Source organism: Eriocheir sinensis, chromosome 7 (genome assembly GCF_024679095.1).
Source record: "Eriocheir sinensis breed Jianghai 21 chromosome 7, ASM2467909v1, whole genome shotgun sequence".
Lineage (NCBI taxonomy): Eukaryota > Metazoa > Arthropoda > Malacostraca > Decapoda > Varunidae > Eriocheir > Eriocheir sinensis.
In genome coordinates this window covers 839526-856585 of record NC_066515.1, presented here as the reverse complement: position 1 = coordinate 856585, position 17060 = coordinate 839526, and the positions used below count along the sequence as shown (strand labels likewise).

General features: G+C 41.0%; 1 protein-coding gene and 1 long non-coding RNA gene across 3 annotated transcripts in view; both read left to right on the top strand.

Annotated features, from left to right (window-relative positions):
- LOC126991759 (putative glucosylceramidase 3) overlaps positions 1–16610 on the top strand; it is a 28718-nt gene extending 12108 nt beyond the window's left edge. The window contains exons 4-12 of the mRNA XM_050850446.1: positions 457–610; positions 2259–2419; positions 2728–2806; positions 10327–10482; positions 13049–13193; positions 14496–14575; positions 15019–15129; positions 15238–15413; positions 16352–16610. Of these exons, the coding sequence (XP_050706403.1) occupies positions 457–610; positions 2259–2419; positions 2728–2806; positions 10327–10482; positions 13049–13193; positions 14496–14575; positions 15019–15129; positions 15238–15413; positions 16352–16466 (1177 nt within the window). The 3' untranslated portion in view covers positions 16467–16610. The remainder of the gene's footprint in view (positions 1–456; positions 611–2258; positions 2420–2727; positions 2807–10326; positions 10483–13048; positions 13194–14495; positions 14576–15018; positions 15130–15237; positions 15414–16351) is intronic.
- LOC126991768 (uncharacterized) lies at positions 635–1527 on the top strand. 2 transcript variants are annotated; one of them, XR_007745836.1, is made up of 4 exons: positions 635–805; positions 881–970; positions 1001–1225; positions 1316–1527. It is a non-coding gene; the product is annotated as an uncharacterized LOC126991768 (long non-coding RNA). The 2 variants fall into 2 exon arrangements; XR_007745825.1 differs by having other exon boundaries at positions 881–1225.
- Positions 16611–17060: the final 450 nt, after the last annotated feature.

Below are 17060 nucleotides of genomic sequence, written 5' to 3'. Positions count from 1 at the left end.
TCATATTGGCCTGCTGGAGTAGAGGATTGTGGGAGTAAATCAGAGGGAACCGTACGCGAATGGGTGAGAGGTTAGTCATAAAAAATAGCTTGTAGGTAAAGAGAAGGGGAAATACACTATCAAAAAAGTAACAGCGGAAGCTGAGTAGCTCGTATATAGAAACTGTTAGACCGTTTCAGAGCACGCTGAACTATCAATCATTCATATATCTACACTCGCGGGGAGCTCAGTGAAAACTTGATATAAAGTGCTTCTTCAAGTCTTCCGAAAGACCATACATGTAAGTACCCTATGTCACAGAAAAAAACTAATATATCGAGTCTTAAGCAAGTGTTTCGAGTCTTAGGTAAGCAAGAGCACAGGTGCTTCAAACTTTAGGTAGTCTTGAATTCATATCACAGGTGCGCTACGCCAGATCAAAAGTATTTAGATACCATGTTTGCGTGAATCCCACAGGTCGTACTTCTCCCCGGACGGAATCGAGTACAGCGTGTGCCGCATTCCCATTGCCGGGAGTGATTTCTCGACGCGCCCTTACTCGTACGATGACGTGGAGGGAGACGTCGACCTTGCATACTTCAACCTGACCATGGAGGACTACGAGTATAAGGTGAGGCAAAGACAGGCGAGGCTAAGACAGGTGAGGCAATGACAGGTAAGGCGAAGACAGATGAGGCGAAGACAGGTGAGGCAAAGACAGGCGAGGCTAAGACAGGTGAGGCGAAGACAGGTGAGGCAAAGACAGGTGAGGCGAAGACAGGTGAGGCAAAGACAGGTGAGGCGAAGACAGGTGAGGCAATGACAGGTAAGGCGAAGACAGGTGAGGCGAAGACAGGTGAGGCAATGACAGGTGAGGCGAAGACAGGTGAGGCGAAGACAGGTGAGGCAATGACAGGTAAGGCGAAGACAGGTGAGGCGAAGACAGGTGAGGCGAAGACAGGTGAGGCGAAGACAGGTGAGGCAATGACAGGTAAGGCGAAGACAGGTGAGGCGAAGACAGGTGAGGCGAAGACAGGTGAGGCGAAGACAGGTGAGGCGAAGACAGGTGAGGCAAAGACAGGTGAGGCGAAGACAGGTGAGGCGAAGACAGGTGAGGCAAAGACAGGTGAGGCGAAGACAGGTGAGGCAAAGACAGGTGAGGCAAAGACAGGTGAGGCAAAGACAGGTGAGGCGAAGACAGGTGAGGCAAAGACAGGTGAGGCGAAGACAGGTGAGGCAAAGACAGGTGAGGCGAAGACAGGTGAGGCGAAGACAGGTGAGGCGAAGACAGGTGAGGCAAAGACAGGTGAGGCAAAGACAGGCGAGGCTAAGACAGGTGAGGCAAAGACAGGTGAGGCGAAGACAGGTGAGGCAAAGACAGGTGAGGCAAAGACAGGTGAGGCAAAGACAGGTGAGGCGAAGACAGGTGAGGCGAAGACAGGTGAGGCAAAGACAGGTGAGGCGAAGACAGGTGAGGCGAAGACAGGTGAGGCGAAGACAGGTGAGGCGAAGACAGGTGAGGCGAAGACAGGTGAGGCGAAGACAGGTGAGGCGAATACAGGTATATATATATCTATATATATATATATATATATATATATATATATATATATATATATATATATATATATATATATATATATATATATATATATATATATATATATACACACACACACACACACACACACACACACACACACACACACACACACACACACGAGGTAAAAAAAGGACAGGTGCTTCATGACCCATCAACTAATTTACGAAGCGAATGTTTAAACAAGGGAAAAGATACTAGTCAACTGGTGACATGCTATCTATGCTGATAAATTACCTAATTATGTGGCCTTTTCAGGAACTAATTCCTAACAGCATGTGATCAACTGGTTTGCTGACGGAATAACCAAAAAATCAAAACAGTGTGTGAGGGAATGACTGCTTGGGAATAACTCGAGTTTTTACTTCAACGGCTTCTGTCACGTGTTATTGCTATTGTTACTGTCATTGTTATTCTTGTTTCTTCATCTTCTTCTTTTTCTTCTTCTTCTTTTTCTTCTTCTTCTTCTTCTTCTTCTTCTTTTTCTTCTTCTTCTTCTTCTTTTTCTTCTTCTTCTTCTTCTTCTCATTTATCTTTTTTTCTTCTTTATATTATTATTATTATTATTATTATTATTATTATTATTATTATTATTATTATTATTATTAAGATCATTATTATCATCCTCCTCTCCTTCTTCATAAGCATTCATCCCCCTCCTTCTCCTCCTCCCCCACAGCTTCCCTACATCCGCCGGGCAATAGAATTGGCCTCTCGGGAGCTGCTGCTCTTCGGGTCGCCCTGGGCCCCACCGGCGTGGATGAAAGTAAACGGGATGTTGAATGGTACGGGAGGACTGTTGCCCGAGATGTGGCAGCCGTGGGCCGACTATTTCGTGAGGTACGTTTAATGTTATCCTAATGAGTCCAGAGGCTTATCCATTGATTATGTTGATATTACCAAGCAAATGAAGAAGATAAATATTCAAAAAAGAAAAACAAATATTAGCCAGGAAATTATGAACAAAATATATAATAACTTCGAAAAAAAGAGATAGATATATTTTTAAAAATACAACTGATAATAACTAGGAAGTAAAGTAGACGTGATAAAATACTGTAACAGAAATTGTGATAAAGTGTGTGTGTGTGTGTGTGTGTGTGTGTGTGTGTGTGTGTGTGTGTGTGTGTGTGTGTGTGTCTTTGCAGGTTCGTTCAGGCTTACGAGGCCGAGGGAGCACCTATTTGGGGTCTCACGCCGCAGAATGAGCCGCTGACAGGCTTTGAGGTGAGTCACGGGGGAGTGTTTTAAACTATCTCGTTCACAAGATCATTTTTTACAGATGCATAAAAAATCGTAGCTGTATTTAAAAATTGTAGTAGTGTTATCTCTATAATCTCTAATATCTACCATATCTATTAATTAAAAGAATGTCAGATTATTTATTAGTATGAATGATATTGTAAAAAAAAGGTGCCATTATTTTTTTTCTTTATTTACTAGTTCTATTTTTTAAAAATGTCAATTTTTTTTTTTTTTTTTTTTTTTATCAATGCGAGTTATAAAGAAAAATGGAAACATGGAAATGCAGGAAACAGAAAGCCTATTAACTCATAATGAGGTCGCCCGCTGTGGTCATTTTATCTGCTCGCCAGTCACTTCGTGCCTCCAGAGTCGATGAAAGTGCTTCGGTATTCAGTTCACTACTGGCGCAGCGAAATAGCGGTCGATTTGATTTTTAAGGGAGTTGATGGTATTCGCACTTGCTACTTCTGAAGTAAATTTGTTCCAATGGCGGATGACACAATTTGAGAAGAACCTCATGCCAATATCTGTCCTACATCGCCTCGCTTGAATTGGTAGACCGTTATTAATATCTAGCTCTTAGGTTGGTTTGTAGCCCCAAAACTTGCAGTGGTCGACGTTACCGAACTTCTTCATGTACGTGAACCCCTGAATCATATCCCATCTTAAGGGTCTCTTTTCTATCGTGTAGAGTCTCTTGAGTCGTTCCTCTTACATTTGAGATCTTAAGGTTGTAATAATTTTCGTACCGCGGCGCTGAACCCTATCCACTTATTCAGTGTCCTTCCTGTACCTCGGGGACCAGTACTGTACTGCATAATCGCTTCGCGGTCGTAGTACCATTGAATTGTACTTGATAACTTTAATTCGGCTGTTTTACATTAGAAATTTTTCGTTATGAACATGAGCATAACATTTTTTTTCCTTACACTGCTTTGTATGTTCCAAGTCACTACTTATGGTGACTCAAAGATCCGTGACATTATTTCTTTTTACTTGTTATATTTCAAAAGTGTCGGTATTATTAATTCGCACTAGATATATTGTCAAAAAAGTCCCAATATATCAATATATTAGTTAAGAACATAAGAACATAAGAACGCAGGAGTCTGCAAGAGGCCGGTAGGCCTGTACGAGGCAGCTCCTTTGACCCTAAGCTCCCGTGTATCTAACCCCACCTAATATCGCTGTCCATGAATTTATCTAGTCTATTTTTGAATGTAACAATTGTATTGGCACTCACCACATGACTGCTAAGCCTATTCCACTCATCCACCACCCTGTTAGTAAACCAATTTTTGCCTATGTCCCTGTTGAATCTGAATTTATCCAGTTTAAACCCGTTACTTCGTGTCCTACCCGGTTCTCTTACCAACAAAACCTTATGAATGTCTCCCTTATTAAAGCCCTTCATCCATTTATAAACTTCGATCATGTCTCCACGCACCCTTCGCCTTTCTAGAGAATGCAAGTTTAACTGTTTGAGTCTTTCCTCGTATGGCAAGTTTCTCAACCCCTGAATCATCTTAGTCATCCTCCTCTGCACCGATTCTAACATTTTGATATCCATTCTATAGTAGGGTGACCAGAACTGAACCGCATAGTCAAGATGAGGTCTAACTAATGCTAAATATAGTTTGAGGAAGACTTCGGGGCTTCTGTTGCTTACGCTCCTTGAAATAAATCCCAGTACCCTATTAGCTCGATTTCTAGCTTGAATGCATTGTGCCCTTGGACGGAGATCAGAGCTCACTAAGACCCCTAAATCACTCTCGCACCCAGACCTACTTATGAGAGTGTCATTTAAGCAATAGTTATGTGAGGGGTTGTTCCTACCTACACTCAGAATACTGCACTTCCCTACATTGAACTCCATCTGCCATTTATCTGCCCAGTCATATAATCTGTTGAGTTCACCTTGGAGAATACTAGCGTCCTGATCCGACTCAATTACTCTACCGATCTTGGTATCATCTGCAAATTTACTAACATCACTACTAATTCCTGTGTCTAAGTCATTGATATAAATAATAAACAAAAGTGGACCTAATACCGAACCTTGTGGGACCCCACTCGTAACACATCCCCAGTCAGATCTTTTACCATTGATTTGCACTCTTTGCTTCCTATTGCTAAGCCACGCCTTGACCAAGCTCAAAACTTTACCCTCTACTCCGTGAGCCTGTAATTTAAGCAACAGTCGTTGGTGAGGAACTTTGTCAAACGCTTTACTAAAATCAAGATAGATTACATCATAATTTTCATCTCTGTCAACCGCCTCAAATACTTTATTGTAAAAGGACAAGAGATTGGTGAGGCATGACCTACCTTTTATGAACCCATGCTGCGAGTCGTGAATTAAGCTATGTTTCTCTAAATGCTCCCGAATGTTCCTGGCTATTATGGACTCCAGCATCTTCCCTATAACCGATGTTAAGCTAATTGGGCGATAGTTTAAAGCAACTGACCTGTCCCCCTTTTTAAAAATCGGCGTCACATTAGCTACTTTCCATAGGCTCGGCACATAGCCAGTATTTACCGACATCTTAAAGATGTCGGTTAGTGGACACTGATTATATCACCTAACTCCTTTAATACCCTCGGAAATATCCCGTCAGGACCTGGCGACTTGTTCTTCTTAAGCATCTATCTCATCCTGAACTACTTGCCTGGTAATGATTATATCCCTCAATTTATCGCCATCCCGCCCTCGTACACCTGAACTCTTTCCGGTATAGTCGTTCGATCCTCCTGTGTGAATACTGAAAGGAAGTAGTCGTTCAACAATGTGCTCATATTTTCGTAATTTCTACTAGCTCCCCTGTGTTTGTTTTCAGCGGTCCAATTTTCTCCCGTGTTTTGTTCTATACATCTGAAAGAAGCCCTTAGGATTACTTTTCGCCTCATTTGCTACTTTGATCTCATAGTTCTTTTTGCTATCCTGGTGTGTTTCTTAACTAATCTAGATAGTTCGACGTACCGGCCCCTGAGATGTTTTTCCCCATTCTTTATTTTCTGATAAATTCCCTTCTTTAACCCAATCTCGTGTTTTAGTCCACGAGTCATCAACTTAGGATCATTGTTTTCTTTTCTAAGTGTTCGCTGTGGTATATGCTGTTCTTGCCCCTCTACTATTACTCTAACTAAATTATTGTAAGACATTTCTACCTGGTTCTCCTGGCTCTCCAATCCGCAGTTCTGGCCCTCATGAATCCCTAAATTATCCCAGTTTACCCCTTCAAGATGTCTTAGAAGCCCCTCGTAGTTTGCTCTTCTAAAATCTGGCACTAACACTGGGTTTGGTTCTCGGTTACCATGATCTAAGCTAAAACGAACCGTTCTGTGATCACTATTTCCTAACTCTCCGCCCACCTCCAACTCACGTAGCAAGTTCCCATTATTGGTTAGGACTAAGTCTAATATGTTATCTCCTCTGGTAGGCTCAGTAACTACCTGCTTAAGGAAATTATCTTGTATAACTTCAAGAAAGTCCTCGGCTTCCAGGTCACCCACTAGATCTTCCCAGTCTATATTCCTATAATTAAAGTCCCCCATTACGCAGACATTTCTATTCATACTCGCCCTGCCAATCTCCTGTAGTAATATACTCGTGTCCTGCCTGTTAAGGTTGGGTGGCCTGTATATAACTCCTAGAGTTAGTTTTTCTCTCCTTTGTAAACGTCCACCCAAACTGATTCTGAATCCATGTTAGTTTTGACTGAGTTGTTAACTAAACATTTAAGTGAGTCTTTAACATATAGCGCAACTCCACCTCCCTTTCTGCCCCTTCTGTCTTTGTGAAACATCTGATAACCCGTTATTTCAAATTCTGATCTAAAATTTCTATTAGCAGTGTCTATCCATGTCTCAGTGATCGCTATTATGTCAAAATTTTCTGAACAAGCTTCACCCCTTAGTAAGTCTATCTTGTTTCTGAGGCTCCTGCTGTTAGTATAGAAGATTCTTAGCCCGTCCTCTGTTACTCCTCTAGAATTACTTCTAAGCTGCCTGGTTATATTATGAGCTAGATGTCCCTCCCATTACTCCTCCCATTGCTCCCATTACTCCTCCCCCTCGCCTATGCTAAAAATCCCTCAGGGTACCAAGTGCTCGCTCAAGGAGTCTGAGAGCCTCAACACCCTTGAACGTCAAGTGTATCCGTCACGGGCGTAGAGGGCGTCGTTGCCAAAGAAGAGGTCCCAATTGTCGACGAACAGCCACCCATTGCGCTCGCAGTGCTCAGCAAGTCTGCTGTTCACTGCTATCGCCCTGGACAGCCATCCATCGCCAACGCCCTCCTTGGCAGGACGCCACACACTACTGGCGACCCACCAGCGTCACGTATCCTGCCTAAAAATTCTCTAAAACGCCTGAGAAGGTCCTCGCTTGGCACACGAGAAACGTCGTTTCAGCCACAGCTGAGAAAGACAATGGGGTTCGATCCTCGCTTGCCATACACGCCTCAATCCTGTCTGATATATGGCCCACCCTGCCCCTGGGAAACACACCTCGTCCTGTTCTTATCCTTGGAGCAAAAATACCTGTCAACATAACGAACCTGACTATCACCAACAACAAGAACCCGACGGTCGGAAGGGGGGCCAGGAGGGTGGGTGAAGGGGAGGAGAGCGGAAGGAGGGAGGGACCTGCTGTGAAGAACGAGGAGAAATTGTGGAAGAGGTGGAAGGTGGAAGGGGAGGAGGAGGAGGAAGAGGAAGAAGGAGAAAGGGAGGGTGAGGTGGGGGAGGAAGGAACGGACGAGGAGAGGGAGGAGGAAGAGGGAAAGGGAAGGTAAGGGACAGGTGTTGGAGGGAGGGACGAGCGAGGAGGCGGAGGACAAGGAGGAAAAAGAGGGGGAGGAGGAGGAGAGTGGGCAGGAAGAGGGGAAGAGGAAGGCGAGGAATTGGAGGCGGAGGAGGAGGAGGGAGGGAGGAGGAGGAGGAGGAGGAGGAGGAGGAGGAGGAAGGAGTAGGTGAAAGGAGAGTGAGGTGGGGAGGGAGGGACGGACGAGGAGAGGGAGGAGGAAGGGGAAGGGAGGTGTGAAGGACCGGTGTGGGAGGGAGGGACGAGCGACGAGGCGGAGGACAAGGAGGAGAAAGAGGAGGAGGAGGAGGAGGGAGGAGGAGGGAGGAGAGGAGGGTGGGAAGCAGGAGATCGGAGCTGGTCGAGGAGGAGGAGGAGGAGGAGGATGGGAAGTTATATCTAAATAAGTAAATGCATTATTATTAATACTAATTATATGGAAAAAACTAATGACAATCTATGATCTGTACAAGATATATAAGGAAATACCAACATTTTTATAGCATTTACATTTCTTTAAGTAGTTGCATCTCTTTCTATCTTCTATCGATATTTGTAAGCTGACTGCTCTTCTGAAAGCAAAAAATATAGATATATATATATATATATATATATATATATATATATATATATATATATATATATATATATATATATATATATATATATATATATATATATATATATATATATATATATATATATATATATATATATATATATATATATATATATATATATATATATATATATATATATATATATATATATATATATATATATATATATATATATATATATATATATATATATATATATATATATATATATATATATATATATAGAGATAGATAGATAGATAGATAGATAGATAGATAGAGAGATAGATAGATAGATAGATAGATATATTAGGGTAGGTGGTGGCTGAATGGATAGCAAGACGCCCTCGCGTTCAGGAGGACGCGAGTTCAATCCCCGACCGGTGCCACCAAGTTGGGATTTTTCAGCCGCCGCCGAGTGGCTTAAAACTACCCACATGCTCTCCAGAAGTCCACCTATCAACCCGGACTCTAGATTCTTAGATTAAAGATGAGCTCTGGGAGGGCAGCATGAGCCAATGCAAGATGGCGCCGCTATAAACACTCGCCTGCGCCAGAACGGGCGTAGGCTCGACCATTGGGAATCAGGATCCACTGGCAATAGAGGTACGTAAAAAATATATATATATATATATATATATATATATATATATATATATATATATATATATATATATATATATATATATATATATATATATATATATATATATATATATATATATATATATATATATATATATATATATATATATATATATATATATATATATATATATATATATATATATATATATATATATATATATATATATATATATATATATATATATATATATATATATATATATATATATATATATATATATATATATATATATATATATATATATATATATATATATATATATATATATATATATATATATATATATATATATATATATATATATATATATATATATATATATATATATATATATATATATATATATATATATATATATATATATATATATATATATATATATATATATATATATATATATATATATATATATATATATATATATATATATATATATATATATATATATATATGTCTCTGAACCATATCCTGAACATCCTGGGCATAGCTTGGTACATAATACCAATACGCTCTCAGTGGACGAACGTCAGATTTTTCAGGCGTTGTACTAATATGTATCAACAGTATTTTTGAGACGTAGTTAGTTGGAAATGTTGTATTTTTATAGAGTTAAGTCGACATGCTACAAACTCGGTCGTAAAAAGGGATATAAAGATCATCAAAATCAACTGACCATGGCTTGATAAATGTGTAAAAAAGGCAAATCAGACACATTATTTTCACTATAAACTGGTGCGACGTTTAAAAAATCAAGCGCATTTCTGCTGGATGGCACGTAAAACGAAAAAAAAGAACAAAACTGTTATTACTTTGATGTTTGAATCATTCCTGTGCAACATACACAAACAAATCGCATCGTTTAAGAAACTCGCCGTCCTCTTTAACATAGCCATCTCCTTCCCTCCCTGCTGCTGCCGTTGTTGTCCCTGTCCCTCACCTCCTTCCCTCCGCTTTCCCTCATACAACATTCCCTCTCCTCCATTTCCCACTGCCTTATTTTCCTGTTTGTCTTCCTCCTTCCTCGCTGTCAAGATATTCACTTTCTTTCGCTTTCCACTTACTTCTGCTTCTGTTTCCATATCTTATCTTCCTCTACTTTTTTCACTCCTTCCCACACTGTCATTGCAACCCCTTTTTCACTTCCATCTTCCTTCTCCAAGTTATTTTCTTACTTCTACTCATGATTCATCTCCTTTTAACCATTTTCCTTATTTTTTGTTCCTCCCGTCTTTCCTACTTTCTTCGTTTCCTCCCTTCCCCTTTCCTCTTCATTTCCCTTTTATTCTCTTCCTCCTTTTAATTTCTTTCCTTCTTTCTTTCTTTCTTTCTTTCTTTCTTTCTTTCTTCTTTTCTTTCTTTCTCCCCACCATCATCTTCAAAATCACAAATAACATCATCCTTGCTACGACATAACCATAATCTTTCTTGAATCATCTTTGCCAATAATTCAGGATTGGGCGTGGAACACGTGCGCCTGGTCAGCCGAGGACATGCGGGACTGGATCAAGAGCAACCTGGGACCCACACTGGAGGCCGCCGACATGGGCCACATTAAGCTCATGGTGCTGGACCACAACCGCGACGCCCTACCTTGGTACTCGCAGACGGTGAGTGTTCCCCGTTATGGACTGTCTTCACGAGGGGACTGATTGTTGTGATGAGTTACATATACAGTATGAATACTTACAAGACAGTTGTATAGTCAGGGATGTCCAATGAGTTTGACCGTTGAGTCTGGAGAGGGACGTGATGGTTCGAATCCTACTGTCGCCAGGTGACGTAGGGAAATGATTAGTAGGGTTTTCGTAAGGTTTTTTTTCCGTTCATGATGCAGGATCCTGATAAAACTATCTCTAGTGTCATAAAACTACCCATGAAAATGCCAGCAACTACTTTAAGAACCTTCTCAGCACGATGTAATGAGGCTTTAAAACATGTATGAGTAGGGCCTTCAACCCCAAGCCACAATTTTAAAAAATAAGCTACTCATGAACACAGATTTATGGTGTTATTATAGTAAATAAAGGATTTACAAAACAGATGCCTAGAGAAGGTCAAAATGCAGTAATTCCACTTTACATAGTTTATGTTAAGTGATGATTCTAAACGACAGAAGCGTGTGATACGCGCTCGTTTTTACTAGACTAAGCATAATTTCACTCTTTAAGATAGAGACAGAGAGCAAAACAATGTTATTAAAATTTGAGACTCAGAGAAGTCTGCACTCGAGACTGTGATCCATGAATTTATGAGCAGTCTCCGCGCCTCCCAATACTTGACATGTTGTCATCAACTTGTGGCACAGTTGTGTGTCTTTGGATCCAATATGCCAATGGTTCTTAACCTTGGGGGTGGCCCCTTCACCAGGTCCCACTAGAGGTGCGAGAGCTCTGAGGGAAAAGTATGCATAGCTCTAATTATACTTGATATTCTCGTAAGAAAAGCGTGAGCTGATGTTGAAAAATTTATAATAAAAATGGAAACGCTTTTACTAACTTTAGTTTCTATAGTCTACTTAGTAGGATCACTTTTTTTTGGAGGAGCTAAGGAGAAACTTTATCTATAGACGTGTGGAAGGCGTGGAGAGGAGGGCACATTCCTAGAGGTGACGTGATATTAAAAAAAAAGTATAGAACCACTGCTGTCGCCCATCTAGGTCAATATACAACAATTACAAAATCCGGCTCTGGAATAATCATTCAGTGCAAGGTGTAATGAAGTCTTGTGTCTGATGTGCGCCGTGTTAAATTCCTTATGTTCTAAGTGTAACTCCTCCCTTATTTATGATCCGATCTCTTTCATTCAAAAAGCATTATAATTGGGAAGGATACAAGATTAAAGGTTACTATCGTTTGGTTTTATACAACAGTAAAAAATATTTTTCAAAGGTCGATGAAAAAAATTACCAAAAATATTTCTCAAAAAATCAAAATCAACTTCAAACAATAGTTTCGATAGTAGCCACTGTTCCTACAACATACTTTCATAAGCTGCAGTAGAAGATATGTGTATAACAAGAAGTTTAAAGGAGGAGATATTTTATAAAGTGCAAATTCATGGTTTTGAGAAATCAAGCGATGAAGTACCAGCAATTAGTGTAATTTTCCTATTCCACCAAGGGACTTGAAATCCACAGGATATATACATCAGGATATAAAGAAAAGAGCAGACATGGTTTCCTTTACTTACTTTCATTGGTTGGGTACACAGGCTGCTTTGTTTACCCAAAGTTAAGTGTTGTGTATGGGGTCACAAATAATGTACTCGAATCCTATTATATTTCGCCATATTTCAAAGTAAAAACCAGTGTTCTACTGTGTAAAATCAATTAAATATAATGCAAAAGACATCTGTTGCGGATACATAGAGTGTTTTGTTGGATTTATGAAAAATTATGATATATATCGATTTTTCACGGATAAATACGAGAAAATATTAGAGACTGCTAAAAATTCCCATTTTATTGGCTAGTGGTGCAAGAGAACCTAAGAGTTTCATAACAGACCAAGAAAAAAAATCCTAAAATAAAAAAAAAAAAGGGTAAGCACATGGATTGCAAGCCAGTGACGCCGCGTGGAAGCTCATTGCAGGACGTTGCATTGCATTGCATTGCATGCTGCATAACACTTTATTATTTTTTCATGAGATTCATTCATATACCAAAAGAAAGAGGAAACTTCACAGAATTTTATGAGCCAAAAATAAAATAAATATATTTTTTTTTCAGGCCCACCATTTACAACCCCTCCTTATGTGTTACTCTTGTCTGGCAAATATCGTCAAACTATATTTTTCAATAAGTCTTAATATATTATCATTATATATATATATATATATATATATATATATATATATATATATATATATATATATATATATATATATATATATATATATATATATATATATATATATATAGCAGGGCTACTATAATTATGTACAAACAACCGTTTCGAACCACAAATCCCCAGTGGATTTTCACCAGTAGCATTTAACACCAATAGTAGCATCCCGGTTAGGGCCTTCAGAAGACTAGACAGCAGCAGTTTAAAAAAAAAAGCATTAAAACTCACTTGTAGCTTCACAACACCTGCGAGGGCAGACAATTTTTCAGTCAGCCACATGTCACTATGTCTGTCCAACAGCCATGCCCTGACTCTTCTTGCTCTACAGATTCTGGAAGATGCTGACGCTAATAAATATGTTGATGGCACGGCGGTGCATTGGTACGATGACGACAACACTGGGCCCGAAGTGTTGAGTGAACTGAACGACCTCTTTCCAGACAAGTTCCAACTGTATACAGAGTCTTGTGACGGTGAGTGTCTGGAGGGGAAGACAGATTGATAGACAAAGTGACAGACTGTCAAAGTTACAAGGTCAAGTGAGAAAGGATACCAAGGAAAGTGTAGATGTATAATAATATAATACTGTGACGGTGAGTGTCAGGGCCGCGGTGGAGGGCGGACAGAGATGGTAGTAAACTAATAGTGTTGAGATACGTGGCAAGAAAAAAAATAGGGAAGCAGAAGAGAGACCCAAATGCAAGCCTCCACAACCATTGGAATGCTGGTGCATGTTTTCAGTCATGAGGCAGCCATAGGCAGTGGTGAAGAAGCGAAGTGAGGCACTGAGGCGAGGCAGGGAGGTGACTAAAGGAGGCAGAGAGGTGAGGGAGGCGAGACAGGAAGGTTAAGGTGATCGGTGATGGCAGTGGGGGAGAGACTCATTATTTTGTTTAGCAAACTGGTAATGCCCAGCAATTCCAAACATCAATATATGGCTAATCACGATATTTTTATTTATTTAATATTATTATTATTTTTTTTTTAAGATTTACCCCTAGTATCACTTTGGGGAACGGGCCCTTGTCCGAAGGTAAAAATGTCCGAGGGTAAAAATGCTCCCTCCCTGTGCGGGGGAGCACGGGCTTAGCCTAATAGCGGCCCGTAGCAGGATGCCGACAGACCGATTCTATCGGCGATCGAAACCTAGCCGACCGAGTCGGTCCGTCGACGAGGACTGGCGTGTCTCTGAACCGCGATATATAATGATTTAATTTTATATCGCCATTTTACATATCAAGATTAATGGTGATAAAGTTCAACGCGCAACTTTGTGCAACAGTAACTTATCATGAACGCCACCAATAAACACACAAAATTGTTTGTTCTTACTCTGCGTCTCCAATAAGACGGTGTAGTTGGCAACTCGCCTAGCTACGAACCCGCAGGTCCGCGGTCATATCTCGGCCCAGGCAGTCGGCACCCTGCTCACCCACCTGTTCATCTTCCCTTTCGGGGAGTTCTGATGAAGGTAAACTGTAGCAAATCCGATGTCACGCCTCCCCTGCGTCTTGGACTCAGGGCCAATGAGACGGTGATAAGCACCAAAGCAGCGAGTGGCTATGGCATATGCCCCCAGCTTTACCTTTTACCTTATCATTTTTGTCTTATTTTTCAGTCGCTGAATTAGCCACGCCCACTCTGGCAGTCCATGCATCTCCAAAGCGATTGTTAGATATATAAAACATTAGATTAGCGAGGTGCAGGGTTAAGGGTTGGAGCTTGTCCAACAGATAAACAACACCAGTTAGTTATTGTTTCTCTATTGTGTTCAGGATGGGACGCACCTCTAGATCAGAGGGTGATCTTGGGTGACTGGTACAGGGCAGAGAGCTACGCCTCCAACATCATTGAGGTGAGTCTTTTAAAAGCCTGAGTTATATTTCTTGTGCTTGTAGATGAAAAACAATTGCAAATTATATTATCCCTTTTACTTGTAGATGAAAAGAAATTGAAAGCCATATTATCCCCCATACTTGTAGATGAAGAGGAATTGAAAGACATATTTTTCCTCGTGCTATATCCTTCAATGCAATTGCAGAGTAGGAGGAATTATAAGCTTTATTCTTCGTCGTGGTTACAGATAAAAAGGAACTAAAAATGATACCCGTCTTCGTCCGTGATGCAAAGGAAAAAATCGAAAGCTCTGTCGGAGCGAATATTACGTGTCGGTTTGTTTGAATTTGAACCAGGAAGACACAGAAAAAAGAGATCAGGAAGAGTAGTGGAGTTTGTGTGTTTGTTTAAGTTTGCGTGAAAAGTGTTTTAGGTGTCGAGTTCATTGTTGCGTGTTGACAGGACATAAACCACTGGTCGACTGGCTGGGTGGACTGGAACATGGCTCTTGATACCACCGGGGGACCGAATTGGGCCAACAACTTCGTCGACTCACCGATCATCGTGAACGAGGTGGGTGTGTGCACGGATGGTTTCTTCTTCCTCTGTCTCTTCTTATCTTTATGTATCCCTATGTATCTTTGTCTATTAGTTAGTCATTACCCCGCTTCTATATTTCAGGCAGACCAAGAGTTCTACAAGCAGCCCATGTTCTACGCGATGGGTCACTTCAGTAAGTTCATTGAGCCTGGTGGTCACTACATCTCCACCACAGTATCCGAAGGGTCCGACCGCGTGATGGCTGCTGGCTTCCACAGCGGCGATCACACCACCTCTACGGTTGTCATCCTCAATATGTACGTGTGTTAAATGTGTTTACTATTGTTTGCATGTTTTAAAAGAATTGGGATGGAAGATGGCGGTGTTCTGAGAGGGGAAAGTGTAACTTGGATTAAGGAGGCGGGTAGGCGGTGGCTGAGTGGTTAGCGTGGTGGCCCCGCACTCACCGCACTATGCACAAAGTCGGTTCGAATCCCTACGCTACCACCAGGGATTTTTCAGTCACCGCCGAGCGGCCTAAGACTACCCACATGCTATCCAGAAGACCACCCATCAACCTGGACTCTAGAAGAAACCGTCAAAGTGAATCAAGAATGAGTTCCGGGGAGCAGCATGAGCCAAGCATAAATGGCGCCACTATAAAAAAAAATGCCTGCGCAATGACCGACTTGGACCGATCACCAGGCCCCTGAAGAAAGCCTACTGGCAGTACAGGCGAAGACGTAAAAATAAAAAAAAGGAAAACGTTTTGGTCAAACGCACATGGTGAAAAGTGGGGCTCACACAAACACACGGATAAGGAATAAGGAACACTTCTCAATTTTGATGTAAATAAACAAGGGTGAGGGGTTAGCATGCGTAACTACTAAAAATGCGCAATGCCGAATGAGGTCCCGGGCCAGGCTAGTCAGTACACAGCACTTTCAGAATTCCTTGGCACAGCCCCTTCAGGTGTTCCTCCTCCCTCTGGGCTAATTATTAATCCCTGAAGATTCCTGTCACAACCCGGATGTCAAACTTAATCTGTATGCCAGCGTTCTGGGCTCTTATCCACCACAGGCCAATGAGACGAAGAGCTCCAAAGACAAGCGCAACTTAGTGCATGCCCCGAACTTTACCTTACCTTTACCTTTGGTAACGCCACTAAATCACTTTGCCATGTGTGGACACCCCCATAAATACACATTGGAAAAAATATAATTTCATTAATTGTAATATAATTTTTCTCTTCCAGGGGAGAGAGCGAGGAGTCGGTGAGTGTGGACGTGGGAAGTGGCCTAGAGTTCGTCAACTTTGCTATGCCTGGCAAGTCTATCGTGACCATCCTGGTGCCCACGCCTGGTGTGTAGCCAAGCAGGGAGAGAACGTTGGATGTCATCTCCTAGATCTCACCGTCCTCTGGCCTCACTGGAATGAGAAAGGACCGAGAAAAAAAAATAGATGTTGAATATATTCTAATGTACACATTGCAAATAAAGTAGCTGATAAAACAAGCGTATACTTAACAAACAACGTTGAAGAGAAAAACTAACATGTTGAATCCATGACTGTACGCACAATAAAGTGTGATATATAAGTACCACTACGACTACTCCCACAACAACAACAACAACAACAACAACAACATTTATCACATTTACTGACATACAAGGTGTAAAGATTGTCTCATTTATCACATTTACCAACATACAAGGGGTACAGGTTGTCTCATTTATCACCTTTACCGCCATACAGGGGGTGCAGGTTATCTGATTTATTACATTTACGACATGCAAGGGGTGCAGGTTATCTCATTTATCACATTTACCGACATACAAGGGGTGCAGGTTATTTCATTTATTACATATACCGACACGCAGGGGATGCAGGTTATCTCATTTATCACATTTACCGACATGCAAGGGATGCAGGTTATATCATTTATCACATTTACCGACATGCAA